This window comes from Polyodon spathula, chromosome 16, assembly GCF_017654505.1.
Source record: "Polyodon spathula isolate WHYD16114869_AA chromosome 16, ASM1765450v1, whole genome shotgun sequence".
NCBI lineage: Eukaryota > Metazoa > Chordata > Actinopteri > Acipenseriformes > Polyodontidae > Polyodon > Polyodon spathula.
In genome coordinates, this window is record NC_054549.1 from 12,494,323 (window position 1) to 12,511,428 (window position 17,106).

Sequence of the window (17,106 nt, forward strand, 5' to 3'; positions counted from 1 at the left end):
TTTTAGATCCTACAAAAATTAATACACTGTGTTGTATGTGCTCTGTGCGCTGCCACTGCTGGTAGTGTCACGTGAGCTGTTCAGTGTGTTGATATGTAAATCCTGTTCGCCTGCGGGGGGCGTTTCAACTTCAACCTCCATCTTGATCTCCTGCCTGTCACTCGGCAGCAAATGCACACACCCACACGGCAGACGGCTACTCTGCCACAAGCATTAATACCATGTATCTTTCTAAACAAGGGATTTAGGGCAGCTCCCTAATAAAAGCTGAATCGCAAAACAATAATTGTGTGACTATAGTAATTGTCACAGCTGTGTATAACAGTATTTAAAACAGGATTCATTCACCTGGCTTTTACCCATCCTTCTGGTCCCACTGCAGTCTGATACGCTACGGATTACTGTATTGCTTTTTTATTTTCCCTTGCCTGGTTCCAGCAAATGAATACAGTGATATAATTTATAACAACCTAAATATCCATTACAGTTTATAAGGGGTTTGAAAAGTGATCTTTAATTTTCCTATGCTATCCTGTTGCATATTACCTTAACCATGTGGCCTTGTACAAAACAGCTGTCTTGGAATGGAAACGGGGTCACAAGTTTTTCTGGGAAAATTGGGTTTAGCTTTTTATACCTACTATGTAAGAATGTGTGTGTGTGTTACTCAAGCGATTTCAAATACTTTGTGCAATAGATTGTTTTTCAAATTGTTAATCCTGTCGGATCTTGAGAAATATTGGTGATGATATTGAAATATACTATTTTTCAGAGCCTTTTAATAAATGTAGAATAAGCATTTTTTTCAAGAAAAAAGAATTCTGTGTTTTATTTTATTTCTTAGGCAGTATATTGCAGTGATATTGGCAAGGGAGAGGGGAGAGGAGGGGCAGGTATGGTTTGGATCCAGAAACTCTTGACCTTTTTATCATCATTTTTTTAGACAAACTAACATTGGGATTAAAACTGCAACAAGATTGTATACGCACATTTGGGATCTATTTTGAAATAAGTAACTTGGGAGGCTAGTTCAGAGTATTTGAATCCTAAACTAGGATAGTTTAATACACCACTTGAGCAAAAGTGTCATTAAGGACTCCTATTAAGTACAGATTGTAGTATAACGTGCAATGAATTTGCATCTCGGCCCTTTGAACTGTATGAAAAGGCAAGGGCTGGATACGAAGCACACGCCATACTGTTAAAAGACAAACTTGTTCTCATGCAGCTGAAGAGCAGGTTATTACAGAGGTGAGTACGTGCCTAATGCTGATGTCAGTATTAACTCATCAGCCGCTAGGAGGACACCCATTGTAAGTGTGTGTTTACCAGAGCCGCAGCTTTACAATACCACTGTGGCATCATCGACTACACCTTGTAACAGTCTGGCGTGACGTCTGCGAAACAAAACAAGATTGCTTAGTGTGTCTAAGGTGAGGCTGTAAATGAGGTTTAGAATCTGTGTGTGTACTGCAGTTTATGACTCAGAAATAACAAAACAGATTTTAGAAACAGGTTTACTAAAAATGTTAGCATACTTTTTGAAAAAGGTGCTTTAACAATAGTATCAAGATGCCAAAAACGATGCAAGTAATATTTACAGGGTATGTACTTTTCTATACCACAATCGTGTTTTCCCAGAAAGGATAAACCTTGGATTACTGATGTGAAGGGAGGGCATCTCTTCTCTCCCCCCTCCCCCCTCCCTGATTAAAATTAATTTACATTTTGCATTGGACCCCATGCAGCATAATTTATCCAGAATGGTCCTGTTACATTCCACAAGCCTTAAAAAAAAAAAAAAAAAAAAAAAAAAAAAAAGCGTGCCAGGGTCCTGTATTTAAGAACCTGTACGTCTTATACACAAGACTGCTGTATTTTACAAAACCTTAGCTTTTGTATAAAATGTAAAATGTAATTAGAAATAGGCAACATTTTCAAAAACAAAATGGTTCAACAATTACCAGTGTTTTCCGAAAAAAAAAAAAAAGTTAATTTTGCTGGCCAACAACACAGCAGCACACTTATTTCAAGAGATCCGATGCTGGTTAGTGACCAAAATTGTTTAAAAAAATTTACACAAGCATTTCTATAAATAAATGAGAAATACATGCTCTTTTTTTTTTTTTTTTTTTTTTTTTTTTTTTAATCCACTGAATTATAAAAGTAAATGCAAGTTATTTCTAGTTATTATTCAAAACCAACAAAAAAAATCTCCCATTCATACAAAATCTGCACTAATACACACCCTTTCTCTTTCTCATCACTGAAACTATACTTCTTTTGTCATTTAATTATGTGCAATGCAGCCAGGCATTGTGCAGATGAGTACGTATATGAAGAAAAGTCCTAGATTGTCTTCTAGCAAACATAAAAAAGACTTGGAATGAACCCGGAGCAAGCAATCACATCTCACCTCATGAAATAGTGACTGGAGAGAGCTATTAATCAGGTTTTGGCACAGAACGTCAATGTTAATAATACCATACAAGACCAACATCCACATTCTCTAATGCATGTAAAACCAGTCTCCACTGTATCTCCCAGCACGGGATGAGAACTCTATATGACCTCATCAATTGTGATTATTCAAATGAGGTCTAATCTAAAATGCATCATCTTTTTGCTGTCATTTCTCAATATCTCCGCAATGCCAAAAAGCTTGCCTGTGTAAATCCCTATTTATATTTAGTTTTGCGGGTTTCTCCCCATCGCCACAGGGTAAGCAGTAACCCTGCCCAGTATTGAAACGTTTCATTAGTGCAATCCTCCAATAAGAGACCACAGTGCAGGAAAGGAACATGACGGTCAAGCGTCAGGAGGAATGTCATCATTTTGTTTCCATTCTGAAGATGACAGCATGCCAGCATTTAAAAAAATTAATAAAATAATAACAATACTCACTCGACCAGCACAGTTATCTTTTTTTTTTTTTTTTTTAATACTGCTTAAAAATTGCCCACAGGAAACAGTGTACGATTCCGTGCAAGAAACCGTTGGTTGAGAACAATATGTCCTGGTTACGCAATGTTTTTAGGGCAGGTTTTTTCTTCTTAGATCTGGAAGGGACCATGCTTTTAACCAAATTAAAAACACACCCTACCTCCCACACTAAATGACCAATCTTAAACCTTTTAACACGTTAATTGTTTGGCAGATTTGTAGAAAACCTGACTGGATCTTATCAGAAAAAATATATATATCATGAAGTTATCATAGTGTTGAACAGAATTAAGACCCACTCCTCAATCTAATGATTTTTAAAAGCATGCCTTTGTGTTGGGACAGGGGGTTCCCTTTGCAGCTATGAACAATGGAATGGGTTTGTTAGGGGGAAATACAGGTAACCCAGGCACTTCTGCTTATTGGGAATGTCATACTAGGAGATTTGGTTCAGTATCATTTTTTAAGGTGGCCTGGGTTTTTTTTTAGTTTGGAGTGGACCCCGAGACTAATGGGTGAATAAAAGGGGTACAGTCCGATATTCTTGAACAGTTTCATCTGTATAAAAATACCTTTACGATTCTTTTTTTGTTTTGGCTGAAACACAGAAAGAAGTCTTGAGAAGGCGTTTGTCAATGAAGAAAATGTTTACCAAGCTGTAAAAAAATAAAAAATAAATAATAATCAAACGTCTTAGGCTTGGTGTTATGCTAACGATGACAATGCAGTAAACCACAAAACTGCAACTGTATTTCTTCTAAATCCAGTGCACCGTCTGTACATAAAATAAGACAAACCACCTGGTCTGAGTATTTAGTTGAGTATCTCATTGAGATTACTCAACCTCCATTGATCTCCGATTTCCGTTCCTCCTCGAATTGAGTAATCAGTCCATGAGAGCAGTCCTGCTGTAGAACTTGCTGTGCTGGCGCCCCACGGTGGTCAGAACTTTGCCACGCAGCTTAGCCGGAGTGATGTCACCTTCAAATCAGGAAAATGCTTTGCTACTGCTGCTGCTCTGAAGCAAACACTGAAAAGCAAACAGGTTTGAATTGCAGAGAATGAGATTTAAAACAATGTTAAACTGAAAGAACTGTACATGGGTGTGCACACAGAGCCACGATATGCTGGTAGCTCTTCAAGTGTTGTTTGTGCCCCTGAGAAAAGTCCTATTGAAGCCTGAATAGAGACTGGGCTGGGAAATCAGTCTCCAAGCCTGAAAAAATATGGAAGCAATGATGTCTTAATGATGCCTATAGGTATCTTACTTTCATAACATTTTCAATAGAGCTTACTAGTTTCAGACGGCTTCATATCCCACAGATCCAGTGTTCTTTAATCTCAACAGAGTACTTACTCCTCTCCCGCAGCCCCTGCCCAAAGCTCCGATACAGCCGAGTCAAGGACCAGGACGCCTTTGATCACCACTGAGATGATGGAGCCGGTAATTGCAGCAGCTTCCAGGGCGTAGGACCCCCTTGCTCCCCACTGTGTTATAATCTAAACACAAGACCAGAGCCTGGCATCAGAACCTTAGGACAATACACATGGAACTGGCACAAAAAGAAAGTTCCAATGGAATTCTGAATAAGAACATTCCTACAAGGTTAGAGGACGGCGAATGTCTGTGTACGCGGGGAACATTTACCTGATACAGTAGAAAAATGAGATAGGCCAATTCTGGCAAGTTCTGGAACATAAACACCCAAACAAGAGGCTTCAGTTCTTTTAAGACCTGGAGGAATAAAATACATTTATTTCAGTGTAAGCTTAACACACTTATTTAATGAAACAGCTACCACTGTGTGTAATGTTTTTGTGACTCATTAGCTGACAATGCACATATAGTGAAAAGCAGGAGCATGACAATCTGATTGTCTTTGTTCAAAAACCTCCATACTGACTAATAATACCCTCACAAGTTTAAATATTGGCGATAACAATCCCTGCTGTTAAGGGAATGGTTAGGAGTGGCAGGGTCAGCTGTGCTTACCGCTATCACCCCGACAGCGGATGTGAGACACGCCCAGAAGATCCCAAAGCCCAGGATGATGCTGTGGGAAAAGGAGATGTTGTAGACGCCTGAGGTCAGCACCAAGATGCACAGGCAGATCTGAGGAGAGAAAGGAGGCCGCGGTTCGCTTAAAGCCTCATTCAAACGGAGTGCGAAGAAAGAACAGAACTTTTAGAGGCGTTTGTTTACCTGGGCCTGCAGGTCGAAGGTCACCATGGAGAAACAGACATTGAGCAGAAAGTACTGCTCCTGCAGGCTCTCCAGAGCCCCGCCCACATGGAACGCCATCATGTTGGGGCTCCAGATGAGGAGAGTGCTGCAGATCACGTGGAACAGCCCGATGCACACGATGCACACGAACCGCACCTGCCAAGAGGAGGCAACAGCGGGGCTGCATTGAGCCCTAACTACCACCGCAAAACACCAAGCCATTCCCACAACACTCAATACAATCAGAGACTAAGGCACTGCGTGTGTTTGTAATTCAATTGGGATAAATGTTTCAGCAGTGTAGATTTTCCAGTTTACATTCACTGAGTCAGCCTTTAAATAATACCTCTTTGTTATATACTACAATAGGAATTTACAAACCCCCACCCCAACAAGCTTGGGTCTAAAGTAAGTCGCTGCCCCTAGTGATTATTTGCTGTAACTACAAAACATTGCCAGTCAAATTTCCACTACTATATCTGCCCTATATATTGGGCAGCTTCGCAAGTTTGCCTTGTATCTACAAAGAGTACGATTCCGACAGCATGCAGGGGCGACCCACCAGAATGAGGCTGTCCTTTTCGGAAGCGGGGAGGACGGCGAAGTTAACAATCGAGCGGATCATCACCAGCAAGACGCTCGCCACGAAGACGATGAGCTCCTGGCGGTTCTCCTGCAGGATCCCGCGGGACACATAGTAACAGCAGAACACTGCGGAGACACCAGCACACAGCGACCGCTATTGAAGGACCTCAGCTTTGTAAAGGACCGTGTACCCTTATTGCAATCTGGCTTAAAATCGAGGGCAGTCTATCAGTACAGGAGTAAAGTATAGTAGGTGCTTAGCATGTGTTCATGGGAACTAGTGAGGGAGCGCTGTACTATAATTCCTGCTAACTAATTCTACCACCACTTATCCTTTGTAATGAAGTGTCTTCTGGTTGCAGGGGCACTATGCAACTGATTCAAAGAGCCAGCTTTGTGCTACAGGCATCTACAGGACACTCAGAATACAACTTCAGGGTATTTTGTCCTTTTGCTGATGTGATAAAGAGCTAATTTATGCTGCTACACCTTCAGAGACATTAAAACATCACAGGGAACTGAGCCAGCTAGTTAGGGGAAGGAAAAAGGGTTGCACAATTTGAACACTGAGTAGCTGAATTAAAAAAAAAAAGCAGAAACAGTCCTACATTACAAAACCAACTGTTTACTGTAAAAGAAAATGAACTAAAGGGCCTCTCCTTTTACTGACCACACTTTTATGTCGTGACAATCACTCCAATGAATGACTAACATAACAGCCGCCTTCAGCAAATCTTGTTGTTTCTTGAACTATATTGTTATAGTAATTTTCTTAACTGCAAAAGTCAAAATGGAATGTATCAAATTACATAAATACAGCTGTATTTGGTACTTAATGGGTTAAAGAATTCTCCTTCTTTAAAAAATAATGATCTAACTTCCAATACACTGGGCTCTAAAATACCCATATCAAGTTCCAACACAATAACCCATTCTCTCTATATACTGTAGGTAACAACGGTTAAGAAAACGAAATGCTGAAACTATAAAGAATAATCAATGTATTCTTCTCTTCTCACAGATTCCCACGAGCTGTATGAGGGAGACGGTAAAGTCCTCGTGGTAGCTGGGGTTCTGAATCTGTTTGTAAATGTTCACAGCTGTGACAGCCAGCACAGCCAGCAGAGAACTGATTGTCACGCAGTAATACAGCTTCACCAGGCATGTCAGCTCTGACCAGGGCTTGATCTGAAAACAAAACATAACACATAATGTTCAACACAAGGCCCAGTAGTGGTTTTCAAAAGGGATGCAAACTCAGCTGAGATTTTGGTCCAGTTAACATCATAGACGGATCATAGACACATTAAAAGGAAATTAAAATCTGTATCAGCACATGTAAGGCATGCAAATATATCTGCACAACTAGCAGTCTTGTTTATGGTATGTTTTGTCAAAAATATGTAGGAGAGACAGGTACAAAAAGAACACAGAAGCACAAGGAGGTTAAGTGACTTGCTCAGGGTCACACACAGTCAGTGAGTCCGTGGTGGGTGGGGTGCCAAGCGATACCTCAGCCCTGTCTCAGCAGGTAAGTGTAGTTTAATATTGTGCTAAACGTGAAGGGGAACAAGGTGACATATGCATAGCTCTGCCCGAGTGCTCTCAAGCTCTATCGATACTTACTGGACCGCAGGGAGTGGGAATCAGCTCCCGGTGCCTGGGTCTCAGGTTGGGGGAAGGCAAGTCTGCGCTGTGTCGCTATATCGGTGGACGGGTAGTGGACTGAAAACAGAATTTAAAAATGTAAACATGAACCGCTACTGCTCGCACTAGAACAAGCAAAAAAACTGAAACGTAAAGTCAAAAACAGAGCCGAACGTTTCCTTGCCTGCCCTATATTATTTATACTCACCCGATCTTATCTAGGGTTTTTGCTCTGCTGAATAATACCTCAGTCGTGTCTAGCACCCTAAACCTGATCTACGCAATGGGAGTCACCGAACTGGACTAATACAATTGAAGGCTGTGTACAAACAATCTGAGCTTCAGAATACTGTAAAGCTGGTTTCAGCACAGTGTGTCTGCAGAGCGCTTGCAAGAAATAGGTATGACTTGTTTTTGTCTGGTTTTTCTTTCGGTAAATTTGAAACAAACCCTTTGACTACAATGATAACAGTAAACAATATATACTGAAAGTAAAAAATAAATAAAGTAAATATTTTCTTAACACCCTAACTGATGAAAGCGAGGACGCGGTGCTGTTTCAATGCAAAACATGTTTGATACCGACCTGCGATCATCCATTTTCAAGCGTTTTTATACTGAAATTCTTCGTGCATTTTTGAAAATGAATAAACAAACCATTGCGGTAACTATTACCATTATAAGAATGCGTTTCTGTTCAGGCAGCTTCCTGCGTTGTGTTTTTTGGTATGTGATCAAGGGTCATAAGATCTGATGACGTTTTGTTAAACGGCTTCTTGAAAAAGTCTAACCGCGCCACCCAGTGGAGCTTTTCAGCATTGCATCACTTGTTATCACTTGTCGGCGTTAATGTCCTGACACGAGCAATGCTAATTTAATTTAGTTTTAAGTTATTATTGGTGGTGAGGGTAAATAAATACATTAAAAAACCTTAAAGCTAATTCTCTATTGTGTTTGGACTGAAACACACACATATATATATATATATATATATATATATATATATATATATATATATATATATATATATATATATATATATGTATGTATGTATATGTATATGTATATATATGTATATATATGTATGTGTGTATATATATATATATATATATATATATATATATGTGTATATATATATATATATATATATATATATATATATATATATATATATATATATATATATATATATATATCTACCATCTCTGAACAACAAATAATGTCTCTCTGAGTCATTGTTCCAGGTAAAGGGCGTACAATAAGAGCCTAACAGCTGGTCTACCATCTCTGAACAACAAATAATGTCTCTCTGAGTCATTGTTCCAGGTAAAGGGCGTTCACCGGGGGTCTGGAGCAAAATAAAACTTGTCTTACATGCATAATAATTCAATGAATAAGAGCACGCTTTATAAATAAGTCATAGAAGCACGTCCTATTACTACAACAGGGCTTGAATCGGGTTTCCGAGTTTAGTTTGTTAATCGATAAACAAAGGGCTGTGTGTTTGAGGTTTAGCTGGAGGTCCGGGGGTATCAGAAAAAAAAGGTTGAAAAGAGGCATAACACACACGCTGACAGGGAACACTAGATTTAACAGTTATTATTATCCGCAGCACTGCCATGCTGCTGTTACTGAATCAAATGGGAGGGGTGATGGTTGTCCACCCGATGGGAAACACTGTGTGAGTTCATGATTGTCCAGGTGCTTTGTTATGCTTGTGTTGCTCCGGCGAATGGACCGTCTTGTAAATAAATGGTAAGAATCGGTTTCTCTTTGACGCGTTTTTATTAATTATTTTTATTTAATTACATCGTTCTAACTAAATGCATTTGTTTTTCATTGTGCGGGTAGTTTTATACCAATACCGTATAACGTAATTTAATAAACACGATAGAGTAGTTTTAACATTTGTTAGTTCGCTAACTGCAAGCAATTCAATATGATTATGAAAAGACCCCTTAGAAGTCAATGTGTCAAAGTTAAGTGGTTAGTATCGAGCAGAACCGCCAAGCATAAAACTCCCACTGCATGGTAGATAAATCCATTCCTGGTTTTACTGTGAGTTTAATAAGACACGCCTAAACTTGCTACCTATATACACTGGGGCTAATCAGGCACATACTAGAACCTGGAATGTGTGAAACTGCTATGCAACAGGAGTCTTATTGCCATCCCTGCTGTACAGGGCATTAGTTTTGGTTAGTGATTTGGTTATATATGATTTTTTTTTTCTGGAAATTATTGTGACTGTACAAATATCTGCTAGTTTAAACATGGTTTGTTTTTTTACAGGTCAGTCCTCCTCGTAAGTCAGTTGTTGATCTCGGTTCAATGTGTACTGCCTTTCTTCATTCCTAGATTTTTATCTTGTAAGTACGCAGATTACTGTAATGCAATCGTCCTGTTTTTTTTTTTTTAACCTGTATATATGTGACGTTGCATGTTCTGGTTATATTTTATTGAGCCATCGAAGACTAGAAAATCATGTGTGAATGAATAGCACTGAGCTGAGTAGTATTTTTCCCTTTTAGGGAAGGTTGTGCTTGCATTGTTCGATTATTATACTTAATCAAGTGATCGAGTAACCGGTGTAGTCAGCGGAAAGGTGTTAATGCAGGTTTGTCCTGTTTGTGGTGATGAAGGGTTAAGCAGCATGTTGAAGCTGGTTTATGTCGTGCATTGTCATTTGTAGGTATTACAATTTAATACTTTTTATGCAACTGTTGAAATACAAATATTGTGAAAACACATGTCTTGCGAGAGGACTTAAATTAATTCCGAATTGTTTTTTGTGATTGAATCAAATTATAATTTTTGTTGATTGCTTAGTAAAGTGCATGGCCACAGTTCATCAATTTACAGTACAATTTATAAGAGTTCTTGAATAAAACTGCTTTAACAAGTTGCTTGAAGTTGGCAGAAAGGCACTCCTGAAATTGCCACGTTTACTCAGTAAGTACAGTATGGTATCAAACCCAGGCAGATTGGAGAGGAGAATTGAACCCAGATGTGGAGAGAAGGCAACAGAAGCTGTGCTGCTTCAGCTCTGTCTCTGACTGTTTGATTTAGAAAACAAAGAGGCTGCAGTCCAATAAATGTGTTGTTGCTGTAAATGAGTGAAGGACCCAGAGGAACAAGCGAATACTATTGCCACTCTGCATGTGCTGGGAAATCTGTCAGTGCCATAATGTAATCTGTACTTAGCTGTAGGTATGCTGTACTGATTTCAGCATAACAGTATATGTTACTCTGGGAAAGATCACTGTTACTTTAAGCAATGCTTCTGTGTTGACTTAAGAAGTAGTTTTCTGCTGTAATAAACGCTATACCTCAAAAGTAGTTGGACCAGCAGCTTCTTGTGTGTAGCTTTTCAGTTGCACGTAATCCTCTCTGAAATACCGTGCCGAGTCTCGGTGTGAGTTTTCAGTTAACCTCCAGCATTAGTGTGATAACTGACAGCTCCCTGAGATTTTTGGATTTGGGTAATGAGGACCAGTATGCATTTGAAGAAACTGGTTTCAGGTTTTATTTGCAGGAGGTTGTCTCAAACTTAGCAGAAGTGAAAGAAAGAAAAAAAAAACTTGCCAAGCCAGTTATTATTTAAAGATCAAAACTGCTGAATTTATTATTGTGAGGGCGATATTTTTGTTTATTTTACAGGGCAGTGTTTTCATATTGTATTTGTTATTATATAGCTCTTTAGGCAAGCAAATCATGCCTAAGTAGCAGATGGTATTACAAAAACCTCAGTGCGGTCTTTTAAATCACACTAATGAGGATATCTTTGTGTAACTACATGCTTTTCTTGTGTTCCTGAGCTAGCCTTTTGATGCCCTGACTTGACAGGGAGTAATGCTAAAGGGATCAGTGGGACCACAAAGAAGAGCCCAAGGGATCTGAAAATGGAGCACCGCTGTTGATTGCTGAGCCTGCCCCATTTCCATCCTGGTGTGACCCATCAAGCTCCTCAAAGCTCCACACTCGGCGATCATGTCAAAGGAAGGCAATCCCAGGGAACGGTCTCCGTGGCAATGCTTCTCTCTGTTCGGGAGCCGGACGGAGCGAGTGGTGCTGGCGCGTAGCGACAGCTCCCCGGAGGAGACTGTGCTGAAGATCACCATCACCGAGACCACCGTCATCGAGTCGCACTCGGGCGTGTGGAACTCCCGCGCCCTCTCCTACCTGGGCCTCTGGTACTTCTTCAGCTTCTGCACGCTGTTCCTCAACAAGTACATTCTCTCGCTTCTGGAGGGGGAGCCCGGCATGTTGGGTAAGCCTTTGGATTTGTTTTGATTCATACAGGATGCTCTCAGTTTGGTCTGTCTTGCCCGGCACATTCTTCTCAACGCGGTGCTGTGTTCTCCCAGGTGCTGTTCAGATGCTCTCCACTTCCATCATAGGCTTCATGAAGATGTATGTCCCGTGCTGCCTGTATCAACACAAAGCTCGTGCTGAGTACCCACCCAACTTCATCATGATCATGCTCTTTGTGGGATTAATGAGGTAAGATGATAACAAAGCGGGATGTTTCTTTTTTTCTTGTTAGTTGTGATGGTGTTTGATTTATTCAAGATGAAGGCAGTTAGAGAGAATTGCTTTGTACCTTACAGGTTTGCAACAGTGGTCCTGGGGCTGGTGAGCCTGAAGAACGTGGCTGTTTCGTTTGCAGAGACGGTGAAGAGTTCAGCTCCAATCTTCACTGTGATCATGTCCAGGCTGATACTCGGAGAGTACACAGGTACACAATACCTCTCTCTGTTTCCTGTGATGTTAGATCTCTAACAGGGACTGGTATTTGCAGGTGTGGGTGAACCTCTGTGTCCCCTGTGATGTTAGATCTCTAACAGGGGCTGTTATTTGCAGGTCTATGGGTGAACCTCTCTCTCTTCCCTGTGATGGCAGGATTAGCTCTATGTACAGCTACAGAGATCAGCTTCAACATGCTGGGCTTTTCTGCAGCCTTATCCACAAACATCATGGACTGGTAAGAAAGTACAGAAGATCTCACCGATCTACTGATTTTGTTTGTATGCTTTGAACCCGAACTAAATCCCTTTTTAAATTTTTTTTATTTCAGCTTACAGAATGTCTTTTCTAAAAAGCTACTAAGTGGAGACAAGTACAAATTCAGGTAATATTAAGTTATGGAAAAATGGAACAAACCATATCAAATTGAACATGGCTTGCAGTTATGACATTTACATTTCTTGGTAATTGTTTGAGAATGTTTTTAAATACGTAGTGCATAGCGTCAGTGTCAAATACAGTGTACAAGTTCATTTTGAGTGTTGTTTTATTATTTTATTTGTATTATAAGATTGCATTTGTGATTTTGGTTTTATGCACTTCTGCTATTCTGTCTCCAATCAGTCCCCCAGAGCTTCAGTTCTATACCAGTGCTGCTGCTGTGATCATGCTTATCCCAGCATGGATATTTCTCATGGTGAGTTGGGAAAGTCTGGAATAATGGAATATATATTTTTATGTTTAGTAAAATGCATGCATATATTTTTGTTTAATAAAATGCATACATATGTAATCAATATATAATCAGACATTTTACCATGTTAAAAAATGTGTGTGTGTGTGTGTGTGTGTGTGTGTGTGTGTATATATATATATATATATATATATATATATATGTGAAATGTATGGTAGTCACAGGTTCATACATGTTACAGTCAACCCAGGGACTTTCCTATGCATTTTTCAAAACAGAAGTTAAAACCCTAGCGATCACGCCCCAGGGCGAGGTGCTGTGCTTTCTTCACACAACACAGCTGTTTATTTTTTCTGTGTGTTTTACCAATAGGACATTCCAGTGATTGGAAAGAGTGGGCGCAGTTTTCATTTCAGCCAGGATATTCTCCTCCTGCTCCTGTTCGATGGGGTCCTGTTTCACCTGCAGAGCGTCACGGCGTACGCACTGATGGGCAGGATTTCACCTGTCACCTTCAGGTGAGAGATTGGAGAAAGGGACACCTGTCCTTCAAAGTTAACAAAAGTGACAGTGGTGGTGGTAGGCTGACCAGATTATGACAATATTATGTTTGTATCACAATTGTAACTGTATGACATATAAAACATAATAAAACTGAATTATTGTAATTCTAAGGTTAGTTAATGAACCGTTTACTTGCTTGTTTGTTTATTTATTTTAACATTACACCAGAGAATTTATTAGTTAAACACACTTTTTGGATCTATTTAAATAATGCAAAATATTCTTTCTAAAAGAATGAATTAACTGATCGTCATTTTTTTTTTTTTAATGGTCTCTTCCAGTGTGGCCAGCACAGTGAAACACGCCCTGTCCATCTGGCTGAGCATTATCGTCTTCAGCAACAGCATCTCGGCTCTGTCGGCAGTGGGGACAGTGCTGGTGATCATCGGGGTCTTGCTCTACAACAAGGCCAACCAGCACCAGCGAGAAAGCCTGCAGGCGATCGCCCAGCCAGCTGGCCCAGTGGACCTGCAGGAAGACAGCAAAGCAGCTAAGAAATAGCGTCCACAATGAAGGGGTCAGAGTGGAGTGGCTCCTGCTGGAACTGTGCACACCTTTCCAAAAGCGTGGACGCACTTAGAGTACAAAACCCAGCAAAGATACTCACACCAATTCTGCCTGCAAGGAAGGATCACACACTGCAACATGGTACAGTCCGCTGCAGTACAAGTGTGCCACCATAAAGACGTGGCACTTTGGTAAGGAGTGGGGGATTGGCAAAGGTCAAAAGTGACCCTGTGCCAGTACCCCCCCCACCCCCCCCTCACTCCTCAGTGCACCCCAGGGGGTTTAGTGTGCTTTCTGAACAGTGTAGTAGGCAAGACAGGAAGATGCATTCCTTCATTTGCCACAAGCAGACAGCAATAAACTGTGGAATTAATCATTGACCAATCTGCTGTCGATGCCGCTGTACGGGGAATGCTTAAAGATTACCTTTTAAAATGCACAAAAAAGTCAAAATCTGGATGCCTAGCCATTAATCTAATACATGTGTTGGTACATTCCACAAAGTGTGCAGAAGCAGCCGAATGGTGAAAAATCTGTGCTGACAACTGTCACTTTGAATATTAGTTTCACCAATTATTCAGCGATACTAATGTGATTTACTACTGTATAAAATAGTCACAATAGCAAATACAAATTTGCACAATTGGGTTTAAAAAAACAAAACAAAAAAAAACCCAACACTGTGATAATGTAGCTTAGTCTTAATAAAAATTGGTTGATTCTTAATACCGGATCAATCTTTGTCATTTAGGATACCGTTCTCACCTCTGAGCTGGATAGACAGACGCCTGTTGTATGCCGGCTTTGTAGTTTAACTTGGGCTTCATTTGTAGCTGTATGAAGTGGGATATAGAGCAGATAGGTATGTAGAATGGAACAATATAGACAGTCGATACAGCAGGTACACTTTGCATATTGTGTGGCTTGCAGAGTGGAAGGTGGTGAAAGGAGTGGATAATGTGCAAGGTCCTCTGTTCCTTTTGAATGCTCCTATAACAATTCATACTAGCCTCATCTGACAGCCAACAAACTAAATTGCAGTTGTGGCTTGAAGATGTAAATCAGCTGTGTAACTGTACAGTGCAGAAGCTCTCAATTATAAGAGGTGTGCATTCTACATGTTAGCAGTGATGACAGAGTGGTTTTAAAACATGACCACTGACATTTAAACTCGAGGGACAGTGAATTGAAACACACAGCTCATGTAATTGCTGTGTCCTTGAATGTGTTGCGTGGAGGATAAGGATGCTGTGGGGACCACAGATAATCTGCCGACTTTGCTAGAGCTCAGGTAACAAAGAACTTCACTGATATTTTGTTCTCTTTCTTTTTTTTTCTGGTCCAAACGATGCACGACACCCACACAAAGTGATTTAACATTGCCATTGGAGCCAGTTCATTTACTCAGTTTCTTTAGATGTTCTGCACACGTGCCTTTGAGCAACAACCAAACGCGCCTTCTGATAATCCCGTTATTTAAAAAAATATTAACAATTTTAGCAGCTTTTTCCTGTGCAGTTCCTGAGTTTTCATAGGAAACCCACAGGAAATTCACAGATTTTTTTTTTCTTTGCAGAAACACTGGGTCCAATATTAAACGCAATGAGTACAGTTTTATCGAAATGACCAGAAACCGTTTGCTCCTGTTAAGGATTCTGATGTAGCTGTAAAAACTACCAGCTCACTCTGTGAAGTGCACTAAGAAGGCTATCAATGTTATCGTAAAATACATTACTGCCAAAAACTAGCTACTAGCTAAATTAAAAAAATGAAGTGTTTAGCAAAACGGAATAGGAATATATTAATTTGTGAGCCAAGTTAGAATACCACTTGTTCTTAGCTTCTAGGTTAGACTCCAGTGTCTTCTCTACTGTCCGTGCAGTGCAGTGCATTTAGTAACTTGCTTGAGATATGTACCACAATGAGGGATTATTGTGTCCACAGGTGCAGTATATGTAGACATGAGGCCTATTACTAGGACTAATAATGTCACAGTGTGCATGTATGGCTGGGCCAATATGTTTGCCTCATCACCGTATGACTCTTAATCTAGTTTTTATAATGTCATACTTCTTCCACTGTGAAATTATCCACATGGTTTAGGACCACTTTCTATGAAACTGTTATATATTCCATTTTAAATACAGTTAATATTTAATTATTCTCATTTATACAATTTTTTTTTCAACAGCTTGTGAATTAAAACAAGATGTTAATTGATTTCATCAGCCAATGCAACTTGGTAATGTTAAAATGTTTTTTGCATTTCTGTCGCTGGTAATCACAGAGGCCCAGTATAGCTGCTGTATCAGTTTCCAGTGGGCTGTGGGCCCTGTTTTGTAGCCACATGTCTATCGCTGTTTAAAATGTTCTGTGCTTGTCCACAGCTGTTGAATATGAGAAATGGATTTATTTCATTTTGAAACCGTCTTCTTAAAACCTGTGGATGGAGAAATTATACTTTTTATATTCCAGGATGACTATGTTCAGTGTTTATTTTAGATGTCTATTTTATAAACCAGAGTGTGTTCTTAATTTACAGTGACCTCCTTTTGACAGTATGTGTAAGGGTAGTGTAAAAGCTATGTACTCCCCAGGTTTTTCTATGTTTGATCTGATTAGACACGTTCATCATGAAGCCAGCCACGCTAGTTGTGAGTAACAAGCCCTAAACTATGCATTTTCCCTGCAGACAGGTCAAAAGAACACAGAAAGGACTGGATTTTTCATGGTACTTCATGTTGGAAGTTTGCTTTCTACCAGTATTGTCTTCTCTGCCATTTTTTTGACCACTAATCACAGCAGAAGCACCTTCTTTCGTTGTCAGAGGATTTTTAGAAATACTGAAAGAAACTTCACAAATTCACCTCTTGTGACATTCATTTCGATGACCCTGCTGTAACCGCTATGTCTGAGATTGTTGTGTTGTTATAACCCTGTGTCCTTGCACTATAAAACTGGTTTCTTTGGCACACCCACAAGAATATTCTTCTTGTATCGGGTCGTGTCGTATTATTTGGGGAAGACCATGTAGAACTATAGCACACAACTTATTTAGGATGCTGCCTTCTGGTATATATATCGTGTATATATATATATATATATATATATATATATATATATATATATATTATATATATATATACATACACAATATATATATATATATATATATATATACTATATATATATATAT

General features: G+C 39.7%; 2 protein-coding genes across 8 annotated transcripts; one reads left to right on the top strand and one right to left on the bottom strand.

Moving 5' to 3' along the window:
- Positions 1 to 3,471: 3,471 nt before the first annotated feature.
- Positions 3,472 to 8,163, bottom strand: LOC121328369. Of its 3 annotated transcripts, none has more exons than XM_041273000.1 (9): positions 8,075 to 8,163; positions 7,379 to 7,477; positions 6,772 to 6,940; positions 5,730 to 5,878; positions 5,147 to 5,323; positions 4,937 to 5,056; positions 4,592 to 4,678; positions 4,301 to 4,443; positions 3,472 to 3,973 (listed from the first exon to the last, which is right to left on the bottom strand). In XM_041273000.1, the coding sequence occupies exons 4-9, from the start codon at positions 5,790 to 5,792 to the stop codon at positions 3,886 to 3,888; spliced, it is 678 nt and encodes a 225-aa protein (XP_041128934.1). In that variant the 5' UTR covers positions 5,793 to 5,878; positions 6,772 to 6,940; positions 7,379 to 7,477; positions 8,075 to 8,163; the 3' UTR covers positions 3,472 to 3,885. The 3 variants fall into 3 exon arrangements, with proteins under 3 accessions (XP_041128934.1, XP_041128933.1, XP_041128935.1); XM_041272999.1 differs by having other exon boundaries at positions 7,986 to 8,154; XM_041273001.1 differs by lacking the exons at positions 6,772 to 6,940; positions 7,379 to 7,477; positions 8,075 to 8,163 and having other exon boundaries at positions 5,730 to 6,763.
- Positions 8,164 to 8,863: 700 nt separating this feature from the next.
- LOC121329254 (solute carrier family 35 member E2B-like) lies at positions 8,864 to 16,970 on the top strand. Of its 5 annotated transcripts, none has more exons than XM_041274754.1 (10): positions 8,864 to 9,154; positions 9,692 to 9,768; positions 11,218 to 11,669; positions 11,767 to 11,902; positions 12,010 to 12,137; positions 12,263 to 12,383; positions 12,477 to 12,530; positions 12,770 to 12,842; positions 13,212 to 13,357; positions 13,685 to 16,970. In XM_041274754.1, exons 3-10 carry the CDS (start codon positions 11,390 to 11,392, stop codon positions 13,902 to 13,904), a joined length of 1,158 nt encoding a protein of 385 aa, XP_041130688.1. In that variant the 5' UTR covers positions 8,864 to 9,154; positions 9,692 to 9,768; positions 11,218 to 11,389; the 3' UTR covers positions 13,905 to 16,970. The 5 variants fall into 5 exon arrangements, with proteins under 5 accessions (XP_041130688.1, XP_041130686.1, XP_041130689.1 ...); XM_041274752.1 differs by having other exon boundaries at positions 11,222 to 11,669; XM_041274755.1 differs by having other exon boundaries at positions 11,246 to 11,669.
- Positions 16,971 to 17,106: the final 136 nt, after the last annotated feature.

Coding starts and splice junctions, on each gene's coding strand:
- LOC121328369 (XM_041273000.1), bottom strand. CDS start 5,792: ATGATCCGCTCGATTGTTAACTTCGCCGTCCTCCCCGCTTCCGAAAAG. Junction 4,679..4,936: donor CCGCTGTCGGGGTGATAGCG/GTAAGCACAGCT, acceptor TTATTCCTCCAG/GTCTTAAAAGAACTGAAGCC. Junction 3,974..4,300: donor GCAGGGGCTGCGGGAGAGGA/GTAAGTACTCTG, acceptor TTTGCTTTTCAG/TGTTTGCTTCAGAGCAGCAG.
- LOC121329254 (XM_041274754.1), top strand. CDS start 11,390: ATGTCAAAGGAAGGCAATCCCAGGGAACGGTCTCCGTGGCAATGCTTC. Junction 11,903..12,009: donor CTCTTTGTGGGATTAATGAG/GTAAGATGATAA, acceptor TGTACCTTACAG/GTTTGCAACAGTGGTCCTGG. Junction 12,843..13,211: donor CAGCATGGATATTTCTCATG/GTGAGTTGGGAA, acceptor TTTTACCAATAG/GACATTCCAGTGATTGGAAA.